The following is a 20,193-nucleotide window of genomic DNA, read 5'->3' on the forward strand; positions in this document are numbered from 1 at the left end:
CTCCACCACCTCAACCTCCTCCACCACCTCCACCTCCTCCTCCACCTCCACCACACCACCTCCCAACGGTCCGCTCCGGAAAATGCGAGGGGAGTCACCGTCTCGCGGCACCGCCACACCGTCTCGCGGCACCGCCACACCGTCTCACGGCACCGCCACACCGTCTCACGGCACCGCCACACCGTCTCACGGCACCGCCACACCGTCTCACGGCACCGCCACACCACCGCCTCACCGTCTCACGGCACCGCCACACCGTCTCACGGCACCGCCTCACCGTCTCGCGGCACCGCCACACCGTCTCACGGCACCGCCACACCACCGCCTCACCGTCTCACGGCACCGCCACACCACCGCCTCACCGTCTCACGGCACCGCCACACCACCGCCACACCGTCTCACGGCACCGCCACACCACCGCCTCACCGTCTCACGGCACCGCCACACCGTCTCGCGGCACCGCCACACCACCGCCACACCGTCTCACGGCACCGCCACACCACCGCCTCACCGTCTCACGGCACCGCCACACCGGTCGAACCGAGGCCGTCCCGGCCGTCGGCGCACAACAGATTGCGAAGGGGGGGGGGGGGAGGGGCGGCACCGGGACTTCACGAACCTCCAGATTTATTTCAAAAAAGTAAATAATAAAATGCCTCTTGACGCGCGTGTATAGAACGTAGGGTGTAAAAAAAAAAAACTAAAAAAAATGTTTTGACAACGTTCGACAAATATATTATTCGAAAAACAAAAAAGTCTCCGCCGCTTTAATTTTTCCGGTCCCGTTTCTGCCGAAGATTCGCGACTCGAGCCGTGTCAGCGGTCGCCCCCCCGGGCGGGCGAGTCTCACCCCCCCCCCCCCCGCGCGGGCGAGTCTCACCCCCCCCCCCCCCCCCCGCGCGGGTGAGTCACACCACGTGTGAGAATAGCAGACCGACCCAGTGGCCGTGGGGCACACAGATCGAGTGCGGTCTGCACTGCGCCTTGCCTGGTATCGGCGGTTCAATGTTCACGCGAGAGCACACGGCACGGACAGAGAGAGAGAGGGCGAGGGAGAGAGAACGGGAGAGCGGGAGAGCGAGGGGGAGAGGGCGAGAGGGCGAGGGAGAGGGCGAGGGAGAGAGCGAGGGAGAGAGCGAGGGGGAGAGGGCGAGAGGGCGAGGGAGAGGGCGAGGGAGAGGGCGAGGGAGAGAGCGAGGGAGAGAGCGAGGGATAGAGCGAGGGAGAGAGCGAGGGAGAGAGCGAGGGAGAGAACGGGAGCGAGTCGATTTCCCACGGAGCGAATTTGATGAGCGGGAGAAAGCCAGCAGGTGGCAGGGACAGCTCCGTGTGCTGGTGTCCATCTGACCCCCGCCCTCTGTGGCCTGTCCTGTCCATCAGGCTGCCGTCGTGGACAGTTGCACCTCCGAGCATCCAGCCGATCCGTCTCTCCGTTCACCGTGCGCCTGTCCGACCGAGTGATCCCGCAGTCCCATCTTGTCCGTCTGTCCGTCCTCCACGCTGCACCGGGGGGGGGGGGTGGGGAGGGCGCTACAGCGTGGCACCACCACCATCATCATCGCCACCACCATCATCATCACCACCACCGCCACCACCATCATCATCATCATCATCGCCACCACCATCATCATCACCACCACCATCATCATCATCGTCGCCACCATCATCATCACCACCACCACCATCGTCACCACCATCGTCACCACCACCATCATCATCATCACCACCACCACCACCATCATCACGACCACCACCATCATCATCACCACCACCACCACCATCATCATTATCACCACCACCACCACCGTTGCTCCCCTCCGATCAGCTGTGTACGGTGCGAAAGAAGTCCTACGTGGGGTACGTCCAAGCTCACCCCCCTCCGTCCGTCACCTCGCGAACCCCTCTGCCCGCACCCTCGCCGTCCACCCACCCACCCCACCCACCCCACCCACCCCACCCACCCACAGCAATCGTCCACCGAGGCCCGGCGGGCGCTAGAGCGTGCCGCCGCCGCCGCCATCACCGCCGTCGCCGGCTCCGCCGTCACCGTCGCGAGCGTCGTCGTTGTCGTTGTCGACGACGTTGTTGTTGACGTTGTTGTTGTTGTTGCTGCTGTTGTTGCTGTTGCTGGACGGCAGGGCGGACGAGGCGCCGGCGCCACCCTGGTGCGCCCGCAGCAGGTGGCGCTTGAGCTCGCACGGCCGACGGGCGCCCTTGCCGCACACGGGGCACACGTGGGGGTAGTTCTTGGTGTGCACCGACACCACGTGCCGGCGCATGCCCGAAGCGTCGTACGTCGTGTGCTCGCACTGCTCGCAGCGCAGCAGGCGCTTGTGCCGCCGCTTGGACGCCGACGACGTCGCCGGCGAGACGCCGCCGCCGCCGCCGGCGCCGGCGCGGTGGAGCCGGCGGCCCCGGCCGTCGCCGCCGGCGTCCGCCCACGCCCGCTCGGCGACGTCGCCGTCCGGCTCGGTCGCCTCCGCCCGACTCTCCGCACGGTTGAGGCAGAGCTGCTGCTGCCGCTGCTGCGGCTTCTGCCACTGGCCGCCGGCGCCGCTGGCGCCACCGGCGCCGCCGCGACCGTCGCCCGCGGCGACGCCGGAGCCGGAGCCGTGGGTGGCGGCGTGCCTCCGCAGCTTCGAAGGCCTCGCGAAGGCCTTGCCGCACGTGGCGCACACGTGGGCCTTCTTGGCCTGGCGCGGTCGCACGCGCCACGGCGGCTTGTCGCGCCGGGGCGCCGGCGCGGCCGGCGGCGGCGGCGGCGTCGGCGCGGCGACGCCGGCGGCGGCGGCGGCGGAACCGGCGTCGGCGCCGCCCCACAGCAGCTCGGTCTCCACCAGCCACTCGCTGGCGCGCGAGATCACCTCGTACGGGATCTCGCCCTCCTCCAGCGCCGTCCGCTTCCCCTTCGCCGGCCTGGCACGCCCGGCGCCCGGCCCGCGGTGGCCGCGCTCCCCCTCCGGTGCCGCCGGCGGTGGAGGCCCCGGCGGCGCCGCCGCCGCCGGGGCCTGGCCGGCGTGCGCCGAGGCCAGGTGCTGGAGGAGCGCCGCCTCGTCCAGGAAGCGGCAGGCGCAGGCCAGGCACTCGTGCCCTTCGCCGATATCGTCGTCGTCGTCGTCCTCCTCCTCCTCGTCGTCCTCCTCGTCGTCGTCGTCGTCCAACTCCCCCCCGCCCCCCGCCTCCCCCTCCTCCTCCTCCTCCTCCTCCCCCACCTCGTCGGGGTCCCCGTCACCGACGTAGTAGCTGTCGCTGTCTTCGCCGACGAGGAACGCCGGCGGCGACGACGCGGAGCCGTTGTGGAGTCTCCCGCCGTTACCGCCGCCGCCCTTCGCCTCATCGCCGGCGGCGGCGGCGGCGGCGTCGTCGGCGTTGCCGCGTGACTCCAGCCGGATGGAGCTGAAGAAGTCTCGGCGGCGCTCGGGGAACACGACCCCCTCCTCCTTCACACAAACCCCTCCGACCTCCTCCTCCTCCTCCTCCCGCCGCCGCCGCTCCTCGTCGTCCTCCTCGTCGTCGTCCTCCCCGACGACGACGAGGAGGGAGCCGTTGGCTGTGCCGTAGCCGCCGTAGCCGCCGCCGTCGTCGCCGTGGCGATGGCGCGGCGGGGGCCGCGCCCGGCGACGGGAGCCGCGGCGGCGGTTGAGCCGCGCCGACGCCGCCCCCTCGCCCGCCGGCGGCTCCCCCTCCCGCTCGCCGACGCCGTCCGTCGCCGCGGGCGACGGCCGCCTCCGCCCCCCCCGCGCCGTTGCCGCCGGCGACGCCGCCCGCTCGTAGTAGAGGTGGGCGGCGTGCCGCGAGGTCACGTGGTCCTCCAGGGCGCTCGCGTCGCGCGCCCAGAAGCCGCACTCCCCGCACCGCAGCGGCCCGCCGCCTCCGCCGCCTCCGCCGCCTCCGCCGCCTCCGCCGCCTCCGCCGCCTCCGCCGCCTCCGCCGCCTCCGTCGTCGTCGTCGTCGTCATCAACGTCTTCGAGGTCCAGGGCGACGTACTTGCCGCCGCCACCGCCGGCGTCGTCCTCCTCCTCCTGCCGGCCGTGCCGCCGGCGGTTGTTGTTGTTGTTGCCGTTGTTGTTGTTGTTGTTGTTGTGCGTGGTGGCCAGGTGGTCGCACACGATGCTGTAGTCACCGCTGCGGTAGCCGCACACTCGGCAGCAGAACGCCGACGCGCCGCGGTCGTAGGAGACGCGCGACGACAGAGACTCCTTCCCCGCCGCCGGCAGCCCTCCTCCGCCGTGCCGGAGCGTCCCGCCGGGACGCTCCGGCCCCGGCGGCGGCGGCCGCCACCGCCGGGGGGGCGGCCGCCGCCCGCCGGCCGGCTCGGCGGCGGCGGCGCCGGCGGCGGCGACGGAGCAGCAGCAGCGGCGGCACCGGCACGGGCAGCGGGCGGCGGCGCCGGCGGAACCGGCCGCCCCCCCTCGACGGCCGGCGGCCGCCGAGGCGGGGCGGACGCCGGCGCCGGCGGCCGCGAGAGCCGAGGAGCAGGCCGAGTGGACGAGGTGGCGCAGCACCAACTCGCACAGCGCGGCGAAGTCGCGCGGCGGGGCGGCGGCCGCGGAGGCGCCGCCGCCGCCGCCGCCTCCCCCCCCCGCCGCCCCCTCGTCCTCCTCCTCCTCCTCGTCGTCCTCCTCCTCGTCGTCGTCCTCCCCCGCGTCGTCGTCGTCGTCCTGCTGCTGCTGCTCGTCGTCGCCGTCGTCGCGGTTGAGACGCCGCGGAGAGGCCGGGCGGAGCGCGGCGGAGGCGGGGTGGCGGCCGGTGCGGCGGAGTTGGCGCGGAGCCGAAGGTACGGACAGGCGGCTGGGGAACGGGGACCGCTCTGTGTGGGGGGGTGGGGGGTCAGAGGTCACCGTCGTCATCGCCTTCATCGCCGCCAACACCGCCAACACCGTCGTCATCATCGCCGTCGTCACCGTCGTTGTAATTGTTGTTGTTCCTCGCACTGTTTATAGGTGGCGTGGTGTCGCCACTTTGGAAGGGTTCAGCCAAGAGACCAATCGATTACATTTTTGGGCAACTGGGAAAATGGGAGACGTCTTCTGGCGTTGCTTGGCACAAAGGGCAGCAGCAGTTTGGGACATTTGGGTCGATTCGATTTTGGCAATCGGCCAGCATGGAGCAGCAGTAACCTGAAAGGAGTTGAGCTAGTTTTGTGCGAGTTGCCCGGGTCATAGGATTTTTCGTCGTCTGCTATGAGTGTGGGGGGCCCAACCCCCTAAGCACGACATTGGGCTTGTCGGCGTTCAGGCAGTGCACGGTAGCAGCAGTGCGCAGCAAGTGGTTCAACATTGATTTGGTGGTGCCATTTGGTGGAAGAGCGTTTAAAGTAGATTGCACGCTGGCAGAGCTGAAGCGGAAAGCAAGGTGGATTTCATTTTCCTAGCAGGTGCAGGGGGGGGGGGGCTTTGAGTAGCTTTGTGCAAGGATGCGTTGTCGAGTGGCATGAAGCCGGATACTGATCGGTGTGAAGCTTGCAGTGTTCTTGAATCAGAAGAACTTTGGTTTCTTGGTGGAGATGGTCAATGGGCGCCATGAGGTGGCATCCTGTAGCTAGGCGAAGTGCCTGGTTTTGGGAGGTTTGGAGCTTTTGGTAACCTGTGGAGGAGAGGTTTGGGCACCAAATGGGACTGGCATACTTGGTGATGGGTCGTCCAATGGCTTTGTGGGTTAGGAGTACAGTCTCCTTTTGTTGACCCCAAGATGTGCCGGGGCTAAAGCTCGTGAGACGTTATTTCGTTTGTTAACTTTTGCGTGGATGTTTCTGCCGTGTTGAGCGAAGCTAACCATGGTGTCAAAAGTTACACCTAGAATTTTTGGGGTTTTTGCTAGTGGGAGGCGTTGGTTGTTGATTACGCCGTTGGGATGTAAGTTGGCTTGATGAGGATCAGGCGTGAAAAGGGTGACTGTTGATTTGGATGTTGAGAGTAGAAGCGATCTATTGGCTAGGGAAGTGCTGAGCCGTTTTAGATCGGAGTTGATGGGAGTTTTCCATTTTGGGTATATTTTGATTAGAAGTGTAAACTGTGATGTCGTCGGCATAGCTGACTATTTGTACTCCTTTTGGAGGAGTTGGCAGATCATGGAGGTGGGCTTTGAACAGCGCTGGGGATGTTATGGAACCTTGGGGTGTTCCTGCAAACCTTGGGGTATTCCTGCATTAACGTTTCGTGAGGATTGAATATCACGAAAGAGAGTTTCGTGATTGGCGGCCCCTTGGGTAATTTGTAAGCCAGCAGACAAGGCCTGATGGTCGCGTACAACCCTGAATGATGTTGATGAGCGCGAGTTGGTCAACGGTGTCAAAGCCTTTGTAAGGTCAAGGGAAGTGACGCTAGTGCGGGATGGGGGCTTTTTTTCAGTGAAACCGTTTGCAATTTGGGTGGTTGGGCTGAGAAGAGCTGTTGCTGTTGAGTGCGCGGGGCGAAAGCCATGTTGGTGAGATGATGGAGGTAAGTTGGTGGTGATGATTGGAAGGATGGGGGCCTCTACAATCTTGATTGATGGGCAAAGTTGGGAAATCGGCCTGTAGGACGTTGCTCGATTGAGGCATTTGCGGGGTTTTGGAAGTGGGATGATTGTCGATGATTTACAGATGGCCGGAATGAGGTTTGCACTGGGAGTGAGGCGCTAATGGTGGAGGCGAGAAACTTTATGCCAAGGGGGCCCGAGGTGTTTGAGATGGGGCATAGCTATGCCATCAGGGACAATTGCGGAATAATTTTTGGCTTTTTTGATGGTTTTTGTTTTTTTGTTTGTTGTGGTTGCACCGGATTCAAGATCCGGATGGCTCACAGGGCTATACCAAAATAAAGGTTGAACACGAAATTTAACACTTCTGAAATTCGTGGTCCGCCAGGAAGTGTCTAACTGTGTTGTTGGCCTGACTGGATGTGCTTCACATAATGTTTTTTCAGGTTTGTTGAATTCTCGTCTCTCATCTTTTTGTGTTTGTATTTACCTCCGTGATTTGTTCTTGACACCTGATGAAGATCGCTTGCGTTGTGACCGAAACGTCGTGATTGTTTTTTTGTTTTAATATAATTTTATTGTATTTCTACATACGTGACTTTACCGAAAAAACCAATGAGTAGTTTCACCTCTTCAAGAGTCAATTGGGGGGCGCCACTTACAGGTAGTTCCTTGATTTGACGGATTTTTTTGACGGGCGGATTTATTGGAAGAGTGTGGGACGACTGATGAGAAAAGTTTGTTGGAAGTGGTTGGCCATGTTATTCTTGTTCAAGACGGATTTGTCATTGAAATTGATTGCACAATTGGGTGGTGCTTTGAAGTGTCCATCTAAGGATTTGATGGTCTTCCAAAGTTTTCACGAGTTTTGGCGATGGTCAAAAGATTCAACAAACTCGTGCCAGCGTTCTGTTTCGGCTCAATTGATTTGCTTTGCGATTTCAATATTGAAGGCTGGGATTTGTGGCGATGTAAGATTTTCAGTCCTCAAGAGTATTTCGTAGGTTTATTAGCGTTGAGGCTTCTTTAAGGAGGCAGGGAAGATGTTGCTTGTAGCAACCCGCTGGGACGGTGCGCTTGGTGGCAGTTGCGATGATGTTTCTGAAAATCTTTTCAGAGTCGCGCGCGGATGTGTGGATACGGTTGATGTTGTCGGCGAATAGTGCTTCTGATTCCGAAGCAAAAAGTGGCCAGTTGGCTTTTTTTTAAGTTGTCATACGAGCGGATTGTAGGAGTTTGTGAAGGCTTGGGCGGCATTAAGGGTCAACACAATCGGTAGCTGGTCGGATCCAAGGGCCGTAAAAGGACTTGCCAGTCGACTGATGAAAGGAGGTTTCCCGGCGCTATTGAGATATCTGGCGAGGACGAAGGGCCAGATGACGGAACTCTGGTTTGCACCTTTTCATTTAGCACCCCATAGGGGGAGCCGTTCAAGATATCGGCAATGAGGTTGCCACGGGCGTCTGAAAGGGTCGGGATGGAACCCACGACCTCCCGCGTACTCGGCGAGGCGACCGACCGACCGACCGACCGACCGCAGGGGGGGGAGGGGGGGTGTTGGGGGGTGTTGCAGGCAGCTCACCCTCAGCTCCACGGACGCCGCACGCGGTTGGCGGTCGAGGCGGTGGCGGAGAGGAGGGGGAGGGGGGCGCGGTGGGGAAGCGTTGGGCGAAGCGCGGGGCGGCGGCGGCGTCGCCGGCGCCGGGGACCACGGCGGCGGCTCGCTCCCCCACCTCGCCTCCGTCTCCGCCCCTCCTCCTCCTCCTCCTCCCCCCCTCCTCCTCCACCTCCTCCACCTCCTCCTCCACCACCACCTCGTCGTCGTCGTCATCATCGTGGCCTCCGTCGTCGTCCCGCCACTCCCCGTCCACGCACGCGGCAAGCTCTGGTGGTGCGGTAGTGACAGGGGTGGGTAGGGTGGGTAGGGTGGGTTGTGGGGATACAGGGGACAAGGATATACAGGGAACACCAAGACCTATGCCCAGTGTCCATTTTGACCCGCCTGAGCTGCTGCTGTTTCCCTGGATCTACCCAAGCTGCATCTTGACTCGAGCCCAATACATCTCATCTCTTGATTGGCTCGTCAACATTAACCGCCATCCGACTTTCCCACCACCACACAGGGCCGGATGAAGCGAGTGCGGGGCCTGTAGCGCATGATGTTATAAAGGGGCCCTAAATAAAATAACAAAACGCGTAAATGTTTAACTTGCACAGTGAAGTAATTGTATTTTTTCATTTGCTACACAGCCCAGAGAATACGACAAATCGCGAACCTTGAACACCCGGTCGTTTGTACAAGTCCAAGGACGGTATAGTAGTATAGTACTACAGTAATAGAGCAAGTGCAGAATCACCGAACTGGAATTGATAGCTTGAAAGCGCTTAGCGCGGGGGGCCCTTTAAAGTGTGGGGCCCGTAGCATTTGTAGCTACTTGTGCTACTAGGATAGTAAGACAATGATAAGTAGAATGTGCAGCTACTTGTGTTACTAGGATAGTAAGACACTGATAAGTAGAATGTGTAGCTACTTGTGTTACTAGGATAATAAGACAGTGATAAGTATAATGTGTAGCTACTTGTGTTACTAGGATAATAAGACAGTGATAAGTAGAATGTGTAGCTACTTGTGTTACTAGGATAATAAGACAGTGATAAGTAGAATGTGTAGCTACTTGTGTTACTAGGATAATAAGACACTGAGAAGTAGAATGTGTAGCTACTTGTGTTACTAGGATAGTAAGACAGTGATAAGTAGAATGTGTAGCTACTTGTGTTACTAGGATAGTAAGACACTGATAAGTAGAATGTGTAGCTACTTGTGTTACTAGGATAATAAGACAATAAGTAGAATGTGTAGCTACTTGTGTTACTAGGATAGTACGACACTGATAAGTAGAATGTATAGCTACTTGTGTGACTAGGATAGTAAGACACTGATAAGTAGAATGTGTAGCTACTTGTGCTACTAGGATAGTAAGACATTGATAAGTAGAATGTGCAGCTACTTGTGTTAATAGGATAGTAAGACAATGATAAGTAGAATGTGTAGCTACTTGTGTTACTAGGATAATAAGACACTGATAAGTAGAATGTGTAGCTACTTGTGTTACTAGGATAGTAAGACACTGATAAGTAGAATGTGTAGCTACTTGTGCTACTAGGATAATAAGACACTGATAAGTATAATGTGTAGCGACTTGTGTTACTAGGATAGTAAGACAGTGATAAGTATAATGTGTAGCTACTTGTGTTACTAGGATAATAAGACACTGATAGGTAGAATGTGTAGCTACTTGTGCTACTAGGATAGTAAGACACTGAGAAGTAGAATGTGTAGCTACTTGTGTTACTAGGATAATAAGACACTGATAAGTAGAATGTGTAGCTACTTGTATTACTAGGATAGTAAGACACTGATAAGTAGAATGTGTAGCCACTTGTGCTACTAGGATAGTAAGACACTGATAAGTAGAATGTGTAGCTACTTGTGTTACTAGGATAATAAGACACTGATAAGTAGAATGTGTAGCTACTTGTGCTACTAGGATAGTAAGACACTGATAAGTACAATGTGTCGCTACTTGTGCTACTAGGATAGTAAGACACTGATAAGTATAATGTGTAGCTACTTGTGCTACTAGGATAGTAAGACCACTGATAAGTAGAATGTGTAGCTACTTGTGTTACTAGGATAATAAGACACTGATAAGTAGAATGTGTAGCTACTTGTGTTACTAGGATAGTAAGACACTGATAAGTAGAATGTGTAGCTACTTGTGCTACTAGGATAGTAAGACACTGATAAGTAGAATGTGTAGCTACTTGTACTACTAGGATAATAAGACACTGATAAGTAGAATGTGTAGCTACTTGTGTTACTAGGATAGTAAGACACTGAGAAGTAGAATGTGTCGCTACTTGTGTTACTAGGATAGTAAGACACTGATAAGTAGAATGTGTAGCTACTTGTGTTACTAGGATAGTAAGACACTGATAAGTAGAATGTGTAGCTACTTGTGTTACTAGGATAATAAGACACTGATAAGTAGAATGTGTAGCTACTTGTGCTACTAGGATAGTAAGACAATGATAAGTAGAATGTGTAGCTACTTGTGTTACTAGGATAATAAGACACTGATACGTAGAATGTGTAGCTACTTGTGCTACTAGGATAGTAAGACACTGAGAAGTAGAATGTGTAGCTACTTGTGCTACTAGGATAGTATGACACTGATAAGTAGAATGTGTCGCTACTTGTGCTACTAGGATAGTATGACACTGATAAGTAGAATGTGTAGCTACTTGTGTTACTAGGATAGTAAGACAGTGATAAGTACAATGTGTCGCTACTTGTGTTACTAGTATAGTAAGACACTGATAAGTAGAATGTGTAGCTACTTGTGCTACTAGGATAGTATGACACTGATAAGTAGAATGTGTAGCTACTTGTGTTACTAGGATAGTAAGACACTGATAAGTAGAATGTGTAGCTACTTGTGCTACTAGGATAGTATGACACTGATAAGTAGAATGTGTAGCTACTTGTACTACTAGGATAGTAAGACAATGATAAGTAGAATGTGTAGCTACTTGTGTTACTAGGATAGTAAGACACTGAGAAGTAGAATGTGTAGCTACTTGTGTTACTAGGATAGTAAGACACTGATAAGTAGAATGTGTAGCTACTTGTGCTACTAGGATAGTAAGACACTGATAAGTAGAATGTGTAGCTACTTGTGTTACTAGGATAGTAAGACACTGATAAGTAGAATGTGTAGCTACTTGTGTTACTAGGATAGTAAGACACTGATAAGTATAATGTGTAGCTACTTGTGTTACTAGGATAATAAGACACTGATAAGTAGCATGTGTAGCTACTTGTGTTACTAGGATAGTAAGACACTGATAAGTAGACTGTGTAGCTACTTGTGTTACTAGGATAGTAAGACAGTGATAAGTAGAATGTGTAGCTACTTGTGCTACTAGGATAGTAAGACACTGATAAGGAGAATGTGCAGCTACTTGTGCTACTAGGATAGTAAGACACTGATAAGTAGAATGTGTCGCTACTTGTGTTACTAGGATAGTATGACACTGATAAGTAGAATGTGTCGCTACTTGTGTTACTAGGATAATAAGACACTGAGAAGTAGAATGTGTCGCTACTTGTGTTACTAGGATAGTATGACACTGATAAGTAGAATGTGTCGCTACTTGTGCTACTAGAAGAATCCGCACTGCCACCACACCTGCCCTGTCTTGACCTGCGATCAGTTTTGCTGTGCCCTACAACCCAGCTTGCATCTTGCCCAAGCTGAGCTTCAGTCTCATCGCCCGATTGGTACGTCAGGATTACCAACCGCACGTTTTGGCCAGCACCCAGCCTGCCCGCGGCAGTACCATTGCTCTTATAGGAATAGGTGTTACCCTTTCTGGCATATTATAAAACAGTTGTGTTAAAGATGTTAAAACACCCAAAAACAGAAACTTTATGCAAGGAATCATGTCGCTGCATCAACCACACATACTTGTGGCGAACGTGCAAACAATAAACATGCTCCGATAGTATGTGATGATGCATTGTCTTTGAAACTTGATTGGTTCACACACCAGAGACGGCTTTCTCTAGAGCCTAGTCTCAAACGGCGTAAGACCCAGAGGACGACGCCAAAAGGCGGACAGCACAAAGGCAATGCCACCATCAGGACATTGAGAGCTCGGGGTGGAGCAGCTACAACATGAAATCCTCCTCGCCGGTATGAAAATATAACAATAGGTGTTACCTTTTCTGGCCATAATAAAACAGTTATGTTAAGATGCTAAAACGCCAAAACAGAAACCTTTTTCAAGCAAGCATGTCGCTGCATTAACCACACATGCTTGTGAACGTGCAAACGAAAAAACACTCTCTGGCAGTATATGACAATCATGTATTGTCCTTGAAACTGATTGGCTCACACACCAGAGATGGCTTTCTTTAGAGCCCATTCTCAAACAGCGTTAGACCCAGAGGTTCGACAAACAAAAGGCGAACGTGCTGTAGCTTTTGATTTAAAGCTTTCGTGACTGCAGGGATTCACACTCTTGGTTGTTTCGGTAAAGTCACCACGTAGAAGGGACACAATAAAATAATAAATAAAATTATCACGACGTTTCGACTTCAACACAAGCAATCATCATCATCAGGTGTGAGAACCACAGCAAAAAAAATTTGAGTTGTTAGTAAGTAAGGAGTTGTTAGTAAGTAAGGAGGTGTAAGGAGTTGTTATTAAGTAAGGAGTTGTTAGTATTCTTGGTTCTTTCGGTAAAGTCACGTACAAGGGAAACAATAAAATAATAAAAATACTTTAAAAATTATCACGACGTTTCGACTGCAACACAAGCAATCATCATCAGGTGTGAAAACCACAGCAAGAAGATAAACAAATAAAATTTGAGTCGTTAGTAAGTAAGGAGTTGTTAATAAGTAAGGAGTTGTTAGTAAGGAGTTGTTAGTATTCTTGGTTCTTTCGGTAAAGTCGCGTATAAGGCAAACAACAAAATAATTTAAAAAAATAAAAAAAATTATCACGACGTTTCGACTGCAACACAAGCAATCATCATCAGGTGTGAAAACCACAGCAAGAAAATTTGAAAAAAGTGGCGTTTTTTTATTGTTTCATATTTTTTATTACATTATTGCTTCCCTTCTACGCGGTGGTGACTTTACCGAAAGAACCAAGAATATTTTTTTAAAAAACGAGGTAAATTCTTAGCCTACCTATACGAACTGCAATTTAATAGTTAACTGCAATTTAATATAGAGTAACAGCGCACTATCAGAGACTCTGATGGTGCGCTGTTTTTGAGTTGTACGCCTTTCGGCGTCTTCTGGTCCAACACCAGTGGAGACTAAGGGCTCTAAGAAAAGCCGTCTCTGGTGTGGACCAATCAAATTCAAGGACAGTGCCAATATCACTATCGGAGTTGTCTTTTTTTGTTTGCATTTTGACTGCTTGTGTTGTGGTTATTGCAAACACGATGCCTTGAATAAAGGTGTCAGTTTTTGTGCCAGTTAAAAGGGTAAAACCTATTCCTATATCTTGTTTCTGGCAAAGGAGGTCTCATAATGCAATTTAATAGTTAGTTACAGCAATTTAATAGTTAGTTACAGTACCTCGTACGCTGCTGCATTTGCCTGCCGCGCGAAATTCAAAATATCTTACAATTTTGTCGTATAAGAAGATCGAAATATCGTGAGTCGGACCATCTTAAGTCGGGGGGACTATCTTGACTTGCCCCGATCTAACCCTTAAAAAAAGGCCCCCGTGTTTAGCACGAAAGCCTCCTCAGTGCTAAACTGGGCTTACAAACACGGAGTGGGGGGGGGGGCGGAGGGAGTGGGGGGCTCTCTTCGCGGCGATGAAAACAGTTACGATGATAAGAGGTTTTTTTTTTGTGTGTTTGGGTTAGATCGCGTGGATATGTAAATGTTGTGTCGTTAAAGCCCGCCACCACCCGACAAGCCAACTAGTAATGGTTGTCACGTAAGCAGAACGGTGGCCAATTCGTCACTAGTACAGCACTAGTGTGTAGTGTATAGTGTAGTGTATAGTGTAGTGTATAGTAATGTCGTGTATGGTAGTGTAGTGTATAGTGAAGTGTATTGAAGTGTAGTGTATAGAAGTGTAGTGTGTAGTAGTGTCGTGAATAGTAGTGTAGTGTATAGTAGTGGTGTATAGTGTAGTGTATAGTAGTGTAGTGTATAGTAGTATAGTGTATAGTAGTGTAGTGTATAGTAGTGTATAGTGTAGTGTAGTGTATAGTAGTGTAGTGCATAGTGTAGTGTATAGTGTAGTGTACTAGTAGTGTATAGTGTAGTCCCCAACGATGAACTCCCCAGCCCCAACGATGAACTCCCTCACCCCAACGATGAACTCCCTCACCCCAACGATGAACTCCCCAGCCCCGACGATGAACTCCCTCGCCCCAACGATGAACTCCCTCACCCCGACGATGAACTCCCTCGCCCCAACGATGAACTCCCTCACCCCGACGATGAAATCCCTCGCCCCGACGATGAACTCCCTCGCCCCACCGATGAACTCCCTCGCCCTGACGATGAACTCCCCCAGCCCCAACGATGAACTCCCTCGCCCCAACGATGAACTCCCCAGCCCCAACGATGAACTCCCTCGCCCCAACGATGAACTCCCTCGCCCCAACGATGAACTCCCTCGCCCCAACGATGAACTCACTCGCCCCAACGATGAACTCCCTCGCCCTGACGATGAACTCCCCCGCCCCAACGATGAACTCCCTCGCCCCAACGATGAACTCCCTCGCCCCAACGATGAACTCCCTCGCCCCAACGATGAACTCCCTCGCCCTGACGATGAACTCCCTCGCCCCAACGATGAACTCCCTCGCCCCAACGATGAACTCCCTCGCCCTGACGATGAACTCCCCCAGCCCCAACGATGAACTCCCTCGCCCCAACGATGAACTCCCTCGCCCCAACGATGAACTCCCTCGCCCCAACGATGAACTCCCTCGCCCCAACGATGAACTCCCTCGCCCTGACGATGAACTCCCTCGCCCCGACGATGAACTCCCTCGCCCCAACGATGAACTCCCTCGCCCCAACGATGAACTCCCCAGCCCCAACGATGAACTCCCTCGCCCCGACGATGAACTCCCTCGCCCCAACGATCAACTCCCTCGCCCCAACGATGAACTCCCTCGCCCCGACGATGAACTCCCTCGCCCCAACGATGAACTCCTCAGCCCCAACGATGAACTCCCCCAGCCCCAACGATGAACTCCCTCGCCCCAACGATGAACTCCCTCGCCCCGACGATGAACTCCCTCGCCCCAACGATCAACTCCCTCGCCCTGACGATGAACTCCCTCGCCCCAACGATGAACTCCCTCGCCCCAACGATGAACTCCCTCGCCCCACCGATGAACTCCCTCGCCCTGACGATGAACTCCCTCGCCCCAACGATGAACTCCCTCGCCCCAACGATGAACTCCCTCGCCCCAACAATGAACTCCCTCGCCCCAACGATGAACTCCCCCAGCCCCCACGATGAACTCCCTCGCCCTTACGATGAACTCCCTCGCCCCAACGATGAACTCCCTCGCCCCAACGATGAACTCCCCAGTCCCAACGATGAACTCCCTCGCCCCAACGATGAACTCCCTCGCCCCAACGATGAACTCCCTCGCCCCAACGATGAACTCCCTCGCCCTGACGATGAACTCCCTCGCCCCAACGATGAACTCCCTCACCCCCACGATGAACTCCCTCGCCCCAACGATGAACTCCCTCGCCCTGACGATGAACTCCCTCGCCCCAACGATGAACTCCCCAGCCCCAACGATGAACTCCCTCGCCCCAACGATGAACTCCCCAGCCCCAACGATGAACTCCCTCGCCCCGACGATGAACTCCCTCGCCCCAACGATCAACTCCCTCGCCCCAACGATGAACTCCCTCGCCCCGACGATGAACTCCCTCGCCCCAACGATGAACTCCTCAGCCCCAACGATGAACTCCCCCAGCCCCAACGATGAACTCCCTCGCCCCAACGATGAACTCCCTCGCCCCGACGATGAACTCCCTCGCCCCAACGATCAACTCCCTCGCCCTGACGATGAACTCCCTCGCCCCAACGATGAACTCCCTCGCCCCAACGATGAACTCCCTCGCCCCAACGATGAACTCCCTCGCCCCAACGATCAACTCCCTCGCCCTGACGATGAACTCCCTCGCCCCAACGATGAACTCCCTCGCCCCAACGATGAACTCCCTCGCCCCACCGATGAACTCCCTCGCCCTGACGATGAACTCCCTCGCCCCAACGATGAACTCCCTCGCCCCAACGATGAACTCCCTCGCCCCAACGATGAACTCCCTCACCCCCACGATGAACTCCCTCGCCCCAACGATGAACTCCCTCGCCCCAACGATGAACTCCCCAGCCCCAACGATGAACTCCCTCGCCCCAACGATGAACTCCCTCGCCCCAACGATGAACTCCCTCGCCCCAACGATGAACTCCCTCGCCCCAACGATGAACTCCCTCACCCCAACGATGAACTCCCTCGCCCCAACGATGAACTCCCTCGCCCCAACGATGAACTCCCTCGCCCCAACGATGAACTCCCCAGCCCCAACGATGAACTCCCTCACCCCGACGATGAACTCCCTCACCCCCACGATGAACTCCCTCGCCCCAACGATGAACTCCCTCACCCCAACGATGAACTCCCTCACCCCCACGATGAACTCCCTCATCCCCACGATGAACTCCCTCGCCCCAACGATGAACTCCCTCACCCCAACGATGAACTCCCTCACCCCCACGATGAACTCCCTCACCCCCACGATGAACTCCCTCGCCCCAACGATGAACTCCCTCGCCCCGACGATGAACTCCCTCGCCCTGACGATGAACTCCCTCGCCCCAACGATGAACTCCCCCAGCCCCAACGATGAACTCCCTCGCCCCAACGATGAACTCCCTCGCCCCAACGATGAACTCCCTCGCCCCGACGATGAACTCCCTCGCCCTGACGATGAACTCCCTCGCCCTGACGATGAACTCCCTCGCCCTAACGATGAACTCCCTCGCCCCAACGATGAACTCCCTCGCCCCAACGATGAACTCCCCCGCCCCAACGATGAACTCCCTCGCCCCAACGATGAACTCCCTCGCCCCGACGATGAACTCCCTCGCCCCCACGATGAACTCCCTCGCCCCAACGATGAACTCCCTCGCCCCAACGATGAACTCCCTCGCCCTGACGATGAACTCCTCAGCCCCAACGATGAACTCCCTCACCCCCACGATGAACTCCCTCGCCCCAACGATGAACTCCCTCGCCCCAACGATGAACTCCCCAGCCCCAACGATGAACTCCCTCGCCCCAACAATGAACTCCCCAGCCCCAACGATGAACTCCCTCGCCCCGACGATGAACTCCCTCGCCCCAACGATGAACTCCCTCGCCCCAATGATGAACTCCCTCGCCCCAACGATGAACTCCCTCGCCCTGACGATGAACTCCCTCGCCCCAACAATGAACTCCCTCGCCCCAACGATGAACTCCCTCGCCCTGACGATGAACTCCCTCGCCCCAACGATGAACTCCCTCGCCCCAACGATGAACTCCCTCGCCCCAACGATGAACTCCCTCGCCCAGACGATGAACTCCCTCGCCCCGACGATGAACTCTCGCCCTGACGATGAACTCCCTCGCCCCGACGATGAACTCCCTCGCCCCGACGATGAACTCTCGCCCTGACGATGAACTCCCTCGCCCTGACGATGAACTCCCTCGCCCCAACGATGAACTCCCTCGCCCTGACGATGAACTCCCTCGCCCCAACCCCTTTACCCGGTCCGTGAAAAAAAATTGTCTTCCGCGAAACCGGTCCCCCCCCCCCCGCCGATGCCAAACAAAAAAAAAGTTTGGGGACCGCTGCCTTAGGGGCATCCGGAGCGGGGGGGGGGGGGGGTCGGAGGGCCGGCCAAGGATGGGAACCGGGGGGGGCGGGGGGTCTGTTCACCCACGAGCGCTCCCGGAAGTTGCGCAACTCCCCCATCACCCCCCTCTTGTCCGCCGGTGGAGCTCGCGAGCCTCTGCGTGAACGAGTCGGAATTACGGAAGCGGCTTCGCATGCTGAGCCGCGTCGGAGACGGGGAGGGGGAGAGGACACGTGGGACAACGAGACACACGGGGGACGACGAGACACGGGGGACACCACTGAGACACGGGGACACTGAGACACACGTGGGACAACGAGACACCCGGGGGACGACGAGACACGGGGGACGACGAGACACACGGGGGACACTGAGACACACGTGGGACAACGAGACACCCGGGGGACGACGAGACACGGGGGACGACGAGACACACGGGGGACACTGAGACACACGTGGGACAACGAGACACACGGGGGACGAGACACGGGGGACAACAAGACACGTGGGACAACGGGGGACACGGGGACACCGAGACACGGAGGCACAGAAACACGGGGGACACCACCGAGACACGGGGACACTGAGACACGGGGGAAGAGACACGGGGACGAGACACGGGGGACGAGACACGGGAGACAACGAGACACGGGAACGAGACACGGGAACGAGACACGGGAACGAGACACGGGAACGAGACACGGGGGACACTGAGACACGGGGGACAACGAGACACGGGGGACGAGACACGGAGGCACAGAGACACGGGGGACAACGAGACACGGGGACACTGAGACACGGGGGAAGAGGCACGGGGACAACGAGACACGGGAACGAGACACGGGGGACAACGAGACACGGGGGACACTGAGACACGGGAACGAGACACGGGGGACACTGAGACACAGGGGACGACGAGACACGGAGGCACAGGGACACGGGGGACAACGAGGCACGGGGGGCTACGGAGACACGGGGACAAAGAGATAACGGGGACACGAAGACAAGGGTCACGGGGACATGGAGACACGGAGACAAAGGGGGATACAGAGACACAAGAGAATACGGGGATGAGACACGGGGGACACCGAGACACGGGGGACACCGAGACACGGGGGACACGGAGACACGGGGGACACGGAGCCCAGGAGACACGGGGACATGAAGACAAATGGACATGGGGATAAGGAGAGACAAGGGGAACGCACGGACAAGACGCAGGGACCACGAGACACGGGGGGACACGGGGATATGGAGACAGGGATGAGACACGGGGGGACACCGTGATACAGATAAACGGAGACACGGAGACGTGGGAACTGAGAGACACAGAGACAGACACTGAGACAGAGCGACACTGAGACACTGAGGCAGAGAGACAGCGACACTGAAACAGAGAGACACTGAGACAGAGAGACACAGAGACACAGAGACAGCGAGACAGAGACACACAGACCCTGAGACACACAGACACTGAGACAGAGACAGAGAGACACTGAGACACACAGAGACACTAAGACAGAGAGACACTAAGACAGAGAGACACTGAGACAGAGAGACAGCGAGACAGCGAGACAGCGAGACAGCGAGACAGAGAGACCCTGAGACACACAGACACTGAGACAGAGACACTGAGACAGAGACACTGAGACAGAGACACAGAGAGACACAGAGACAGCGAGACAGAGAGACCCTGAGACACACAGACACTGAGACAGACACAGAGAGACACTGAGACAGAGACACAGAGAGACACAGAGACAGAGAGACAGCGAGACAGCGAGACAGAGACACACAGACCCTGAGACACACAGACACTGAGACAGAGAGACACTGAGACACACAGACACTGAGACAGACACAGAGAGACACTGAGACACACAGATACACTGAGACAGAGAGACACTGAGACACACAGACACTGAGACAGATACAGAGAGACACTGAGACACACAGAGACACTGAGACACACAGAGACACTGAGACACACAGAGACACTGAGACAGAGAGACACTGAGACAGAGACAGAGAGACACAGAGACAGCGAGACAGCGAGACAGCGAGACAGAGACACAAGGACCCTGAGACACACAGACACTGAGACAGAGAGACACTGAGACACACAGACACTGAGACAGACACAGAGAGACACTGAGACACACAGAGAGACACTGAGACACACAGAGACACTGAGACACACAGAGACACTGAGACAGAGACAGAGAGACACAGAGACAGCAAGACAGCGAGACAGAGA

At 55.6% G+C, this 20,193-nt stretch overlaps 1 protein-coding gene across 2 annotated transcripts in view; it reads right to left on the reverse strand.

The window, feature by feature from the left end:
• Window positions 1-610: 610 nt before the first annotated feature.
• Window positions 611-20,193, reverse strand: part of LOC142906759 (uncharacterized) — a 28,404-nt gene continuing 8,821 nt past the window's right edge. Inside the window, exons 2-4 of one of the 2 annotated variants that reach the window (XM_076055189.1) lie at window positions 8,042-8,344; window positions 1,966-4,810; window positions 611-1,500 (exon numbers count right to left, since the gene is read on the reverse strand). In XM_076055189.1, coding sequence (XP_075911304.1) covers window positions 1,995-4,810; window positions 8,042-8,344 — 3,119 coding nt within the window. In that variant the 3' untranslated portion in view covers window positions 611-1,500; window positions 1,966-1,994. Of the gene's footprint in view, window positions 1,501-1,961; window positions 4,811-8,041; window positions 8,345-20,193 lie in introns of both variants that reach the window. The other variant, XM_076055188.1, reaches the window with a different exon arrangement.

Source organism: Petromyzon marinus, chromosome 70 (genome assembly GCF_048934315.1).
Source record: "Petromyzon marinus isolate PM22_M1 ecotype Great Lakes invasive population chromosome 70, UKy_Petmar_22M1.pri1.0, whole genome shotgun sequence".
Classification (NCBI taxonomy): Eukaryota; Metazoa; Chordata; class Hyperoartia; order Petromyzontiformes; family Petromyzontidae; genus Petromyzon; species Petromyzon marinus.